Source organism: Myodes glareolus, chromosome 6 (assembly GCF_982192425.1).
Source record: "Myodes glareolus chromosome 6, mMyoGla1.1, whole genome shotgun sequence".
In the NCBI taxonomy this organism is placed as follows: domain Eukaryota; kingdom Metazoa; phylum Chordata; class Mammalia; order Rodentia; family Cricetidae; genus Myodes; species Myodes glareolus.
The window spans coordinates 95,058,547-95,073,071 of record NC_142031.1 but is presented as its reverse complement, the minus strand read 5'-3'; the positions used below and the strand labels follow the sequence as shown (position 1 = coordinate 95,073,071).

The 14,525-nt window shown below is 43.4% G+C and overlaps 1 protein-coding gene and 1 pseudogene across 10 annotated transcripts in view; both read left to right on the top strand.

Moving 5' to 3' along the window:
* The window catches only part of Ltbp1 (latent transforming growth factor beta binding protein 1), a 386,955-nt gene that overhangs the window by 280,850 nt on the left and 91,580 nt on the right, over positions 1–14,525 (top strand). For all 10 annotated transcript variants that reach the window (XM_085691031.2, XM_048416147.3, XM_048416146.3 and 7 more), the window contains 4 exons: positions 1,772–1,897; positions 2,959–3,084; positions 4,282–4,404; positions 8,135–8,254. In XM_085691031.2, coding sequence (XP_085547157.2) covers positions 1,772–1,897; positions 2,959–3,084; positions 4,282–4,404; positions 8,135–8,254 — 495 coding nt within the window. The remainder of the gene's footprint in view (positions 1–1,771; positions 1,898–2,958; positions 3,085–4,281; positions 4,405–8,134; positions 8,255–14,525) is intronic.
* On the top strand, positions 9,162–9,236 carry LOC148121896 (small nucleolar RNA U3; annotated as a pseudogene).

Genomic DNA, 14,525 nt, shown 5'->3' with positions numbered 1-14,525 from the left:
TACGTTCTGTCATGTGGCATCACTTCTCTTCTATCTTGCACCTCCTCTTTCCTCTTCATGTCTCCTGGTGTCTCCTGTGCACCTAGATTCCTCCTCTTCTTTCTTTCTCCCCCCCCACCCCCAGAAATCCCGCCTACATCTCCTGCCTTGCTATTTCCCATTAAACTTGTTATTACTCCAATCCTAGAACTCTATCTTCACAAATATCCCACAGCAGGCATTTTTCCTGCATGTATATCTGTGTATCATTTGAGTGCCTGGCATTTGTGGAGGGCAGAAGAGGGCGTCAGTTTTCCTACAACTGGGTATTGCAGACCGAAGGTGCTGAGAATCGAATCTGGTTCCCCTGGAAGAGCAGTCAGTGCTCTTATCTGCAGAGCCTCCTCTCCAGCCCTATCCTTCTTAGGTTGTCGTGTAACTTCGTTGTGAGCAGTAGGAACACAATGATGGCTAACTTCTTGGAGCTGCACGTTGTTACATGTGTAACTTAGCTCTTTTTAGGATCATACTCTGCAGCTGGAACTCTGATTATTTCCATTTTGCACTTGTAAAAAAAGTGTGCTTTAGAATTGGCTAGAAATGGCTGAGTCGCTTGTTCCATGCTGCAGGACTCTAAATCATAGCAAAACATAAACCCTTTTCTGACTGCAAGCCATCAAAGCTATTGGCTATACTTACCACTCTCTGCCATTATACCTTTCAGCAAGGCTCGTTGGAGACAGAATGTCTTAGGTAGAACATTCATCTCAGAAAGGTGTTTTAGTATCCTGCATCCTTCGGGTAATTTTATGCATTTCCAGAAATCTCCACCACCATGGTGTGATGGTGTGGTGTGGTGTGTGTGTGTGGTGTGGTGTGTGTGTGTGTGTGTGTGTGTGTGTATGTGTGTGTGGTGTATTTGTCTGTATGTGTGGTGTGTGTGTGGTGTATTTGTGTGGTGTGTGTGTGTGTGTGTGTATGTGTGGTATATTTGTCTGTATATGTGATGTGTGGTGTGTGTGTGAGTGTACTGTGTGTGTGTGTGGTGTATTTGTCTGTATGTTGTGTGTGTGAAATGTGAGAGAAAGAGAGCTGTGAGGATTTAGCAGTATTAATTGTACAGGTTTACTAGAAGCAGAAAATGTCACACAAGCATCAGAAGGAAAGCAAGGGAGGATGAGACAGATTTGGAGGATGGTTCTACTTTGCTAATGCAAAGTGTGATCACCATAAAACTGGAAGATACATATAGAAACTGTAGGAATTACTGTATACATATACATATAGAATCTGTAGAAATGTACATATAGAATTACTGTAGGAAATCTGCCTGGATAGCAGAGGTGACATTTTACAGCAGCTTGGCTTGACCATTTCTGGGGAGCTCACGTTTGGGCTGCTAAGGAATAGAACGTTCTCATATATCTCTCTCATTAGGAGAGTGTGTGATGATTCAAATTCCCTCACAGGAGAAGAAACAGAATTGAGAAAATCTCTTTGATAGGCCATGCAGAAAGTTGCTTTGGGAAGGACTGATTTCCTCACAACCCTGTGCTTTCCTGCTCATCTTTGAACTTGATTCACCGGCAATGAGCGATGAGCTTAGGCGGAATGAGCTGATCAGCCACAAGCTAGGTTCGTGGATTTCCGGTTGGATTCACAGCCCACTGTGTTCTTCTAGACACGTGCCTGCAGTGTTCCACTCAGCTGCTTCTGGGACACAGCTACTGCCTGGGGACCGTGAAATGCCTCCTGCTGTGCTCTTTTTCACACTGCTTTGTTTCTTTCAAAGAGATCAACGAGTGCACTGTGAACCCAGACATCTGTGGGGCAGGCCACTGCATCAACCTGCCGGTGAGGTACACCTGCATATGCTACGACGGCTACAGGTTCAGCGAGCAGCAGAGGAAATGCGTTGGTAAGAGACGTGTGATCAGCAGACTACTGCATGGGAAACAGAAAAAGCACGCTCCTTACATTTAATCTTTTTGGGAAAACGTTATTATTTCTTCTTTTAAATGGAATTAAGGAATAATTTGTCCAAATGACAGGATTCTCTTTCTTCTGTGTTCAGTGCCGTTCCCTTGCTACAGGTAGGACATTTGCATAAAGGTGGGCTGGTTTATACAAGTAAATAGAATACAAATTCCAGCAACAGTTACCAGCAATCGTGCATCAAATCATGCTGAAGAACGCTGCAGTACCGATCCACATTCACGTACAAAGTCTGCTTTCCCATAGGAGTTTCTAAATTCAGAACCTCTACATGCTAGCATGACGAATCATTTTCTAGGTGAGGGAACTTTATGTTTCAGGGAGTCGGAGAGCTATCCCAGAGGCGCTATGGGATTTAGGAAATAATTATAGTAGGTCAACTCTAAATTTAAGTCCTTTTAAAAAGGAAATTTACTAAGTTTGACGACATGGGCAAAATAAATAAAGCAACAAGAACACACACCCAGTACTTCTTTACCGTGTGTGCCTTTCATGTGGGTAGGTAAAAAGGACACTTACCGCTGCGTGCTTTCTCACGGGCCTGCCGTGTGTTGTCCCCTCTAGAACTTACAGTCCTAAGTAGGAAAGGTAATAGAGATGGCCGCCCCAGCACAGCTCTGAGTGCATTGCAGGTGAGATTGTCCCTGACTGTCCTGACAAAGGTCAGTTCCAGTGCTTCAGTGACCCTGCCTGCCAGAACAGCTTTCTCTGTTGAGCTGGAATCTATGTTTTTTGAAATGTTCGTATTATGTTTTATGGGTTTTTTTTATTGTTTTGTTTTAAGTTTTACCCTTTGAAGCATACATATTCCCTACTAACACTCCTTCGAGTTTTGTGGGGAGGTCATTTCTTGTTGCTTACAAAGAACTCTCTGATCCCAAGGGAGTATCACTGGTATTTGGTGTTTTACGGAACAGGGAAAAACTGAGTTTTTGCTATATGGTTGCACAGCCCTAATCTTTCCCTTTGTGCTCTTGTTAACAGACATTGATGAATGTGCTCAGGCCCCGCACCTCTGCTCCCAGGGTCGCTGTGAGAACACAGAGGGGAGTTTCCTGTGTATTTGCCCAGCAGGGTTTATGGCCAGTGAGGAGGGCACTAGCTGCGTAGGTAATGACAGTGTTCTTCCTGGTGTCGGATGGGTGGGGGTGAGGAGGAGGGTGGGTCAGGTCGGTGTTTATACAAATAATCCAACATTCTTTTATTAAACAATTGCTGTGGTGGCATAGCAGTCTGCTTGGTGCTGGGGCAGCACTTTGGAAGGGAGAGTATCAAAGGTGTGCAATGAAAAGGGTTGTTTTGGGGTTCCCCACTGCCACCGTGTGAATCAAACAGTGCGACTTGAGAGCGTGCTGAAGACAAGAAAGAGATGATCGTACAGACCAGACATTTCATTCTCATATTTAAGTCAAGCGAGGAGAGGTAGAAAGTGGTATCTTTGTAAAATATAACTGGTATGGTCACTTTGGACATCATTATAGAGAGTTCTCAAAAAAAAAAAAAAACCCAGAACAATGCAAAAAAGAAAACAAAGCAAGACAAAACAAAAAACAAACCAAAACAGAAAAAATCTACAAGCAGAAGACCCTACGATCCTGCCCTACCATTTCTTAACATATACTATACCCCAAAGACTCTACATCCTACACAGAAACACATACCCACTTACAACTATTACTGTGCTATTTAAAGTACCCAAGATATGAAACCAGCCTAGATATCTATCAATTGATGAATGGACAATGAAAATGATATTATATATATATATATGTATATATGTATTTGTCACATATATATTGTGTCATATATGTATATATATGGCAGGGTTTCTTCAGCTCTAATAAAAAATGAGATTATTAATTTTTCTGGAAAATATTGAGTTAACTTAGACTCACAAAACTAAACACTGTATGTTCCCTTTTATACACAACTACACAGCTCCTAGCTTTGTATGTATGTATGTGTGTTTGTATGCAATGAGTGTGGTCAGGTCAGAGGCCAGGAAATCTGAAGGGAGCACGTGACGGGGGATATGGAGGCTTACAAAGAAAGGGGGCTGGGGAGTATAGAAAATGTGTGACATAAAGGCAGAAAGGGAACACTGGGAGAAGAACATAAGCAGGGAAGCAGTAGGAGCAGGGGGAGGGGAAGCAGGTTGGAGGGGGAGAAATGAAAACAAAAGCTAAGCTATTTGTAAAGGCCATAAAAGCAATCTGTTACTTTGTATGTATGCTAGTTATACACTAAAGACAAAGCGTAAATAAAAATAAATGAATAAACCCGGACAATCTTTTGTCTTTGACACAGATGTGGATGAATGTCTGAGGCTCGATGTGTGTAGGGAGGGTCGCTGCATCAACACCGTCGGGGCCTTCCGGTGCGAATACTGTGACAGTGGGTACCGTATGACGCGGCGGGGACACTGTGAGGGTAAGTGTGCCCGTGAGACTGGGAGAGCTGCGTGTCACAGGACTGGGAGATGCGGCGTGGGCCCGTGAGACTGGAAGAGCTGAGTGTCACGGGATTGGGAGATGCGACGTGGGCCCAGATCCGGGGCTGGCGGGCAGCTGCCCTGGTTCTTACTGTTCTCCTCCATTCTGTCGGGAGCCCCGTGAGACCCAGGTTCCTACTTAATGCTCAGTGACTCTTTTCCTGCCTACAGCCTCTGCCTGGCTTCCATGGCTTTGTCTGCCTTGTTTTCTATCTTGATAGTCTCATTATTTTTCATGCTGGTTTCTGTCTTTCCTGGTGTTTGGAGTTGAGAACACAATTAATTGCTGATTATTCTGGCACGAGGCCAGACTTAATTACAATGTCTGGCTGCTCCCACCCATCTGTAAATACGGTGCAGGTGTAACCTGGTCTTATTTCTCATTTTCGCTCTTGCATTCCTTTGTCTTAACTGTCTTCTTATACATGTCTTCTGGAACATTCTCACAGATGGTTTGAAGAGCTGTCCGACCAATTTGGAGTCAGGGTCTAACAATGCTAGATAACATTTCTTCATTCCATTTACGGAGATTGTGCTCATTAGCGAAGTGTTTTGGAAACTGTGTGTAGCATGCGCAGAATTACATTCTAATTGCTATGTCTATGGATGCAGATAATCACCTCACACCAGTTCTTTTTTAAACCTCCATAGTTCTGTAGATTTTTTTGTTTTGTTTTTGGTAATTATTTCCCCCAGAGAAAGAAAGTAACTTCAGCTGCAGCCTTGGCATAGACCCGCAAGAGTGAAGACGGTCCCTGACCTGCTGCTTTAAGGCTTTAGACTTAGAGGTGGTGTTGGGTCCTGGCACTCCCTGTCTGGTTGCCTGCAGCTGTCTGAAGCTCTGCTGCTTGTCTGCTGTGGGCAGGTTTCTAGAGCTAGGGAGGGACAGGTTCAGTGGGCCAGTTTTCTCTCAGCTGTCCCTTGGCTTCTGCGCGTTGGTTCCCTTCACACTCAGATGACCTAGGCCTGGAACGAGAGCTAATTAGACATTTCTTGGCAGTGCATACCTGCCTGTCCTGTTGGCCTCTTGCCTCAGCCCCTTGGGTTCTAATTCTAGAGACAAGTGGGAGTGGTGTGTGTTCCTGGATGTCTGATCAGTTTGGACCAGAGCACAGCCGTGCACTGATCAATGGCCTGGTGCCATTGGACAAGCCCCAGAGTGACCCCACTGTCCTCTTCCAGGGAACCCTCCCTCTGCAGGAGAGAGGGTAAGAAGAGAAGAGTGTGGACGGGGATCAGCCGACAGCAGTCATTTGTTGCAACGGTCCAGTGTAAATCTTAGTTCATTGCCTGTAGCAGAAGAGCCATGAAATCAATTGGCAGGGTCACTGTGTACAGAAATGTGTGTGGCTGTAGCCTGTATGACACCTGTCATCTTCTACTTCTCAGATTTGAGTTTCTCGAAGCCCTCTTCCACGACTTTCTTCTTGCCTAAGTCTTCTCAGTGCCTCTATAGTTATTGGCCTGGGTGCAAATAGTGCTAAAATACGGAGATGAATCTATTTGACAAATACTCATATGCCAAGAAATCAAACACTAAACCTAACTGTGTTTTGTATACAGTCCCAAAGTAGAGAGAGGATACGTAAAACCTGACAGAAAGGAGTGGTATAGAAGATTCAAAATCCTGTCATTTATGGCCGATAGAGCATTCGGTGATAATCTATGGGAGTTATTTAACGCGTGTTACTGTGTCCCCAGAGTTCCCTGGGTGCACATCACCTTACCGCCTCGAAAAGAAAAAGAGGACCAATGATGGGGCTGTGCTCTAATTCTGTGGTGGACCAGAACCAAATTGTCCCCAGGTCCCTGGCTCCCTGAAGCCTGTCTCGGATGTCACGGAGTAGGCTGCTCAAAAAGAGAGCCGGGTCTCCAAGGAGCCGAGCGTCATTTTCAGACATTATCTCATTCGCTCTTACTTTGTCACATTCAAAGGTCACAGGGCAGGTGGCCCCAGGTTTGGAGATGACGGACAAGCAGGAAGTGTTGCAGCAGACCCACAGATGCTGCCTTAGGCTGCGCAGCCCAGACCCAGCTGTTTGCAGGGCCAGGCGAAGGACAGTTTCTGGTTTGGCCGTTGAATTCCTATTGTAAAAAGAGAAAGATTCACGTCCAGGGGAGAATGTGATGTTGGAAAGTGAAACTGGCAAACATAATTTTATAGAAGAAGTCTCAGAACTTGGGACCAAAAGGGGGAAAAAAGGAGGGGGAGGAGAGAGACGAGAGAGAGAGAGAGAGAGAGAGAGAGAGAGAGAGAGAGAGAGAGAGAGAGAGGAGAGAGAGAAAGAGAGAGAGAGAGGAGAGAGAAAGAGAGAGAAGAGAGAGAGAGAGAGAGAGAGAGAGAGAGAGAGAGGAGAGAGAGAGAGAGCATCCCCGTGTGTCATGCTTACCAACAATAGTTTTTCACTGATGGATAGAGTTGCAGCAATGACCCGGTGGCCCATGATTCTGTACTGTCTTCACTTCAGCATCTTTTCACAAAAGCATCTCTCTCAAAGTGGTTTTAAAGGTATCTTAAAGGAGGACACCAAATACCTGTGGTTATTTGATTAGTGAGCCAATTCTGTTTATGATTACTTTCACGTTCTGGCTTGCATCCCCAAAGTGTGTTTACATAGGTATGTTTTGAGGTCCTCTGCCCCATACCTTTCCTCTTGGGAAACAGACATTAATTGTACTTCTCTAAATACAAAATTCTCCTCTAGGAAAATAGGCTTCTATTAGCTGGAGATAGTGGTCCCAAACTGGAGCCATTTCAAACTGGAGCCCCCTCTTTCGCTTTTGTTAGCATCCTGAAAAGAAGTCACCATGCTTCGGACTAACAGGGCAGCTAAGTGGGTAAAGGTGTTTGCTGCCAAGTTCAGTCCCACAGGGCCCGTGTGGTGGAAGCAGAGAACCAGTTCCCACAAGTTGTCCTCTTACCTCCACATGTGTGCTGTGCACGCAAACACACACACACACACTTGTGCACACACGCATACACACACACACACACACACACACACACACACACACACACACTGACAAAGTCCCAACAGTATCTAAAGTGGCTTCTCATTTAAAAAGAATTATAATTAATAGCATCCCTTAGCAGTGGATGGTAAAGGTGGCATTGTTGGTGGAGAATATTTATAGATGGTCATATAACCTTCCCTGGAAAATTTTTAAAGTATCTGATGAATTCATTCTCTGAGCCTCATTCTTTTTCTGCCTCTAAGGAATTCATATAAAATGAAAGATTTGAAAGACTCAAGCCCAGAATGTCCTCTGATCCATAAAAGCAAAGTAAAGGGTTCCCTAGAGACTCTGTATCTATGGAGAACGCCTCTACCAGGTGGACATGTGACTTCCTAACGCTCCTCCTCAGTTCTTGTTTCTTTCTGGCAAGCAGTGCTATCATTGGAAATATTTGGTCCACAGTGTGGCCTCAGAGGCCCCACTGCCTCCTAGGGTGGAGAAGACCACTCTTCCAATGGATGCAAATACAACCCTGCTATATCTAACTGTGTGTTCCTGTTGGATATTTGCTGGTTGACCCAGTGCATCCCCCTGCCCCCAGTTATCTTCTTCCCTGAAATACAAGATTACTTTTTCTCTCTCCTGTGATGAAATTCAGAGTTTATTTGGCCTTCTGATAAAAATTCACAACCTCACTTTCTAATTTTTCAGATATCGATGAGTGTCTGACGCCAAGCACTTGTCCTGATGAACAGTGTGTGAATTCCCCAGGCTCTTACCAGTGTATCCCCTGCACGGAAGGTTTTCGAGGCTGGAATGGACAATGTCTTGGTAGGTGCCACCACACTCCCATTGAGGCTTTTGTTCTTTGGGGAGGGGGGGGGAATGAAATATACGAAATTCACGTGATCCTCAGAAAAGTTTTTAGTCATGGAGAATGTAAGAAAATGAGTTGGCCCAGAGGACACAGAGTTCCAAAAGAGACAAATAGTTCTGATTGACCCAAACTGTCTCTAGTAAGATTTTTAAATAAAGTCAAACAAAATGATAGACATTTGAGAAAAGAAAATTGGAGAGCAAAAGGCTTAAAAACAAAGAGAGGAGTATATGTCCTTAATCCTATATGTCCATAATCCCAGCTACTTGGGTATCTGAAGCAGAGGGATAGAAGGTTACAGGCTAGCCTGGGGTAGACAGCGAGATTTCTCTCAAAATAAACATGACTATGGTTGAAGCTCGGTGATACAGCTCTTGCCTAGTTTGTGTAAATCCCCGTGTTCAATCCCTAAGGGAAATTGCACATACATGACACATATACATGCAGGCCAGCCACTCACATGCACAAAATAAAATGAAAATGAATCTTTAGAAAGAATTCTCTTTAAAACTTAAAAAAGATGGCTATGTCTATTCAAGGAAATGAGATCTATGAATATGGCATAAAGGAACTTTTTTTTTTATTTTACCTGCTAACCAAAAAGTAATTTAAAAAATGAAATCTATTTCAGTTCTAATAGTCCTGAGGATTTGTTTTGTACTTTGGGGATTGTTTGTAATCTGAGTAAATGCTGGACTTGCTGAGGTCATTCATGGCCTGCCTGTGTGCATCAGTATAATCTGATGCTACCTGGCAACTGAGCCCTTTGGTTTATGAAACAAAACAGAAAAAGGTAAAACATTAGGAGGAAGTGTCCGGGCTGTCTCTTTCCCACTGTTTGGCTCGGGGTGTGTAATTCTCAAGACTATACTTTCAGGGATCATTTCTATAGCTTGTTCTTTATCATTTCTTATTCACGTCAGACACCCCTGGGGTCCATGCTCTCCCTAGCACATCATTTCCTGGCGTCTTTTGTCAGCTCCTCTTGGCTGTTCTGTATCCATGGTTACTTCTCAGGCTATAGCTTTCTGCTCTTTCCCAGTGGTTCCTTTCATCCTTGGATGCTGCACTCCTTGGACCTGGCATTCAACCTGCCCTTGCTGCCCACCTGGTCCTGTCTTCAAGGACTGTTTCATCCCTCTGGGTGGTAGCCAGTTCCAGCTGACTGTCTAAACCAAGACCTGTTATAAGGGAAGACAGCCTGGCAGGTCATCAGTGTACAGGCTTCGCTTATGGATAGTCTGATGAGAGCCGTTTCCTAAGGGCTATCAGTAATTAATACTGACAGTTAATTATTTATAGGTACAGTCAGTATCTCTGAAGTTAGGTGTGAGTTGGGCTATGTGACCTCCTTGAAGTTTAGTTTTCATTATTTATAATGTACCAAAGAAGGATTGAAACACCTTTGTATGACCTATCACCAGAATTAAATAAGGATTATGAAACACGTATTATGACATAGTATTGAGTCCGATAACTATAACTCCACAATCGTATTGTCTCTTTATTACCATTATCCTGAAATACAAACATAACAGTAGTACTATGTTAAAAAAAAAACAACCCTGTGTTGCATGTTCTATTATGACTATGCACTCTGTGGCTTTCTTCCAGCCCACAGCCTGTAGTTTTTTTACTCTGCCTCTGCTATAGGAACTTTCTAATATGGACTAATTTTGTGGTTTCATTTTGCCTTTTTAGCATTTTTATGTAGGTGGGATATATGCCTTAGAGGTTAGGATATTTCTGTGGGGGTCATTAATGATTTCTAATAGCCATTAGGCTTTATGATGGATTGGACATTTATTTATTTATTTATTTTGAGACAGGGTTTTTCTGTAGCTTTGGAATCTGTCCTCTTGTAGACAAGATTGGCCTCGAGCTCACAGAGGTCTGCCTGCCCCTGCCTCCCACATGCTGGGATTAAAGCCGTGCGCCACCACCACCCCCACCGCATGGTTGGATTGGAGTTTTATATTAGTGCAACCGTTTCCTGTTTCCGCCCATCATTCTGTTTGCTCTACCAATTGGATGTGTGCAGCTGACCCTTCTTAGCCGACCCTTCATTTTTCTGTCTTGCTTTGTAGTTGAGTCTGTGACAGAGCATGCGGCTCGGGAACATGAGACTTTGGAGTTTTGTTAGAGTATGATTTCGTTGTTAATCTCTTTGTGGTAACAGCCGGGCTTCCAGGGAAGTCTCACTGGGGTCAGGCTCAAGCATTTGAATAGCTCAGTGTCCACAGTCTTGACCGGGCTGAGAGCCGTGGTGGGGGGTAAACACGGAGAACATGTTGTTTACAACTTGCTTTCAGAATTCGTGTCTCAGCGATAACGTTTGTGGAATCTGTGAGCATCTCTAGACAGCTCTGAAACTGAAGGCTTGGTAGCGCAGAAACCTTCTTGTTTACTCCGGTAGATGAGCACCTTGTCCAGAAGACGCAAACCCAGTCTTCTGCCTCAGTCACTGTACGGCAAAGGAGTCCTCTAAATCCGTCTTTGCTCAGCTCTTGACTGTGTGGACCCTGGATCCCAGAGAGGACTCAAAAGTGTGGAAACAACAAAGCTCCTCACTCTGCATTATTTTGTTTCATTTATTACACAAAAGGGTGGGTTTCCTGACAGCATCTAGGGGCATGAGGTCCAGAGACTTTATTCGTATTATTTCCCCGCACCACTGCCGCCCCATGCTTAGTTCTTTCTCATCGACTCCCATCTCCCTAAGTGGTCCTCAGTTCTGCTTTCCTAGCGTAAATATTCATTTAATCTCGCAACTGTCTTGTCCTTCTCTTAAGATTTCTTTCTCCCCTTTCATGGTTCCCTTTACACACACACACACACACACACACACACACACACACACACACACACCACACACACACACACACACTCACACACGTCACATATGTCTTTTTTTTTCAAAGTTTATTAAATTATAAAAGTCTCCATTTCCGCCCCTCCTCCCAACACCCTCCCACTCCCCCCACTCCCTCTCCTCCTCCCTCTCCATCCCTAAGAGCAGTCAGGGTTTCCTGCCCTGTGGAATGTTCAAGTTCCTCCCTCCTCCCTCCAGGTCCAGGAAGGTGAGCATCCAAACAGAATGGATCCCAAAAATCCAGTATATGTCTTTTTTGAGTCAGGGTTATTTTTGCTTAACAAATGATCTCTGGCTTCACTATTTTCCCACAAATATGATTCTATTTTTTTTGTGTGTGGCTGAATAAAATACTGTATGTGTATGGCCACACTTATCCATTAACTTGTTACACATCTAGACAAGCGGCAGCTCCAGCTATTGGGAATAGTGCAAGAGAAGACATGGACGGGCACCACCTCTGTCTGTTCTAGGCTGCTTTGGAAGTACACACAGAGTTGTGTGTCTGGGCCTCATGACATTTCTCGAAAAGCCTTGCTACTGATCTCCACAGAGGCTGTACAGTTGGCATTCCCAGCTATGTGTGAGAGCTTTCCTCACCTCTTCACCAGTGTTGATTGTCATTTCTTTTCTTGACAGCTGGTGAGATGGACTCTCTAGGCAGTTCATGCGCCATTTATTGGTTAGATGGCTTGTGTTTTGTTGTTTAATTTTTATAATTCTTTATATATTCTAGGAATCAAGTTCGTGTTTGATATATGGTTGGCAAAGATTTTTTTCTCAGAATTCTGTAGCCTGTGTAGCTTTTTGATTCTTTCTTTTGCTATGCTTAATCCTTATCAATCCATGGAACACGTTTGTCAATTCTTAGGGTTGTTGTCTGTGCTTTTGGGGTCCTATTCAGGAAACTCCTGGCTATGCTTATGTCTTGAAATGTTTTTCCTATGTTTTCTCCTAGTGCTTTCAGAGTGTCAGGACTTTCTTACATGAAAGTCTTTGATCTATTTTTAGTCGAGATGAGGATCTAGTTTCCTTCTTTGACTTGCAGATATCAGGTTTTTCCAGCTCTCTTAAAGAGGTTCTCTTCAATTTGGGGGGGGGAGGGGCACCTTTGTCAAAATTCAGTGCTCTCTATTCTGGTCCATTGGTCTATTTATATTTGTGTGTTAGTACTGGTTTTATTACTTTGGTTCTGTAGTATAATTTGAGATCAGATATTGTTGGTAGATACGATATTGCTCTTTCTGCTTAGGATTGATTAAATGGTTATTTATGGTCCCTTGCACTTCTATATGAATTTTAGAATTTATTTCTAGTTCTGTAAAAAAAAAACATGTAATAGGGATTTTGATGGGTGTGCATTGAATATGAAGTTTGCTGCTAGCAGTCTGGATGCTTTCACAGTGTTAATTCTGCCAACCCGTGAGCATGGGACGTCTTTTCATTTTTTACAGTCTTCTTCCATTTTTTTCTTTAGTGTTTTAATGTTTTCAATGTAGAATTACATCACCTCCTTGGGAAAAACAATTCTGTTTTTGGACACAGAAACCACAGCTGTATGACAGGAATAAAAGCCTCCCTTTATACAGCTGTTAGAGAACTTTGACTTGATTTTCTTACTTGGTCTTCATAGCAGTCAGCCTGTGGGATAAATACAAAAATTGATTCTTGGACAGATTAATTAATTAACTAATTTACTGGAAGCCACATGTAGTAAATAACAGACTGAAAACAAAAATCCCAGGACTTTTATCTACAAATCCAGTGTTTCCATTTGTATAAAATCTTGTATGTTCCTTCTATACACAGAAGAAAATTAATGAACAAAGCAATATAAAAGAAACAATAGGGAATTAAACTTTTCATAGTAATGAGAAAATTGTATGGGCTGGAGTCAGCCTTTGTAAACAATGCTAGCTATAGTTCTGGGGTTCTGGAATTAGAGATGGTAGCTCTGCAACATCCTTAACTATAGTAGCATTTTCCCAAAAGGTAGTCTTTCTTTGGAAAGTAAGATAGGAAGCCTGTGACTAGATGCAGTTTGGGATTGATTTTCTGAGGTCATCTTTGGCTGTTGCTGTAGGATGTAGAGAGTCTTGGCTCCTTCCAAGTTCTGGGGGAAAAAAAAAAAACAGTGGTTCTCTGTTGATTGTGTAGCGGGATTTTGTCAGCAAGTTGCCATTTCATATTTTTAACTTCATCACAATTGACAGGAGGCCTAAGATCCTGGGATTTACTGCACCTTCGTACAGCTGAGATGGTCTCACCATGTTGGCACAACCCACATCTGTCTCTTATTTCTTCATGCTTGATTTTATGGCAAATATATCCTCCTATCTTTCCTGTGAAAGATTACACATGGGGAATAGTTGGGATCATTGCAGCTAGGACACATTTCTGTAAGGGGGTGATTAGCTTCCACATTTTTCTGACTGTATTACTGGAATATGATGCTTTTTTCTTATTTCAAAAAGATGTCATTGCCCAAAGTCTATGTGGGTGACTAAGGAATGAATTGTGGTTGGATGGCTTCGGAGAAATGATTGCTTCATGTTGTTGACAGATCCATCTCCTTGAAAACACAGGAAATAATGCATGTAAATTACCGCTCTGGGACAAATTCGAGCCAGTTCCAAGGAACTGACAGGTGATGTGTAAGAGCGAGAGTAATCCAGGGAGAACATGAATGGGCGGATACAGCCTCCTCGGGCCCTCTGCACCTGGTAGTTCATGCCCAGCAATGAGGGACTTGAGGCAATGTGGCATGCTCCCAGGATATTCGGAAAGTTCAAAAGAGCTTCCTGACTCTCATGAATTACATGGCAAAGCAGTGAGAATTAGCAAGGTGGGGTCGCTGGCCATTTGGGAGACATCTTTGGGAAGTTGTAGAGGATGGAAAGTTGCCAGAGGGCTGAAGGAGGTGCATGTTCTCATTTCCCCAGACAGAGGAACGAAGGTGGAATTGGGGATTTATCCACCACTGATCTGCATGTTAATCTTGACAAAGAACTGCAGAATGCTTGATTCAAGCAATGGCATGGAAGGTTTTTTAAAAGGAAGGGGTGTTCTATGAGCCAGCTAGAGTTCGGTAAGAACAAATCGTTGCAGGGTTGTTAGAGGACTTACACAACAAATCCTGCTGGCCTGGCACCCTGAGTTTTGGACAAGTCCTTTCTCAGTCTCCCAGGAGATGATAAGGATCAATTTGGAACTGGTGGTAACATAATATGTTACATAAATCTCAGAGCTGTCATAGCCAGGAACTCTCTTTGGAAGCCACTGCCATTTTCTTACTCTGGGAAGTTCAGTTTAGCTCAGTGAATGGTAGTAGACACCAGGTTAGTTAATATACA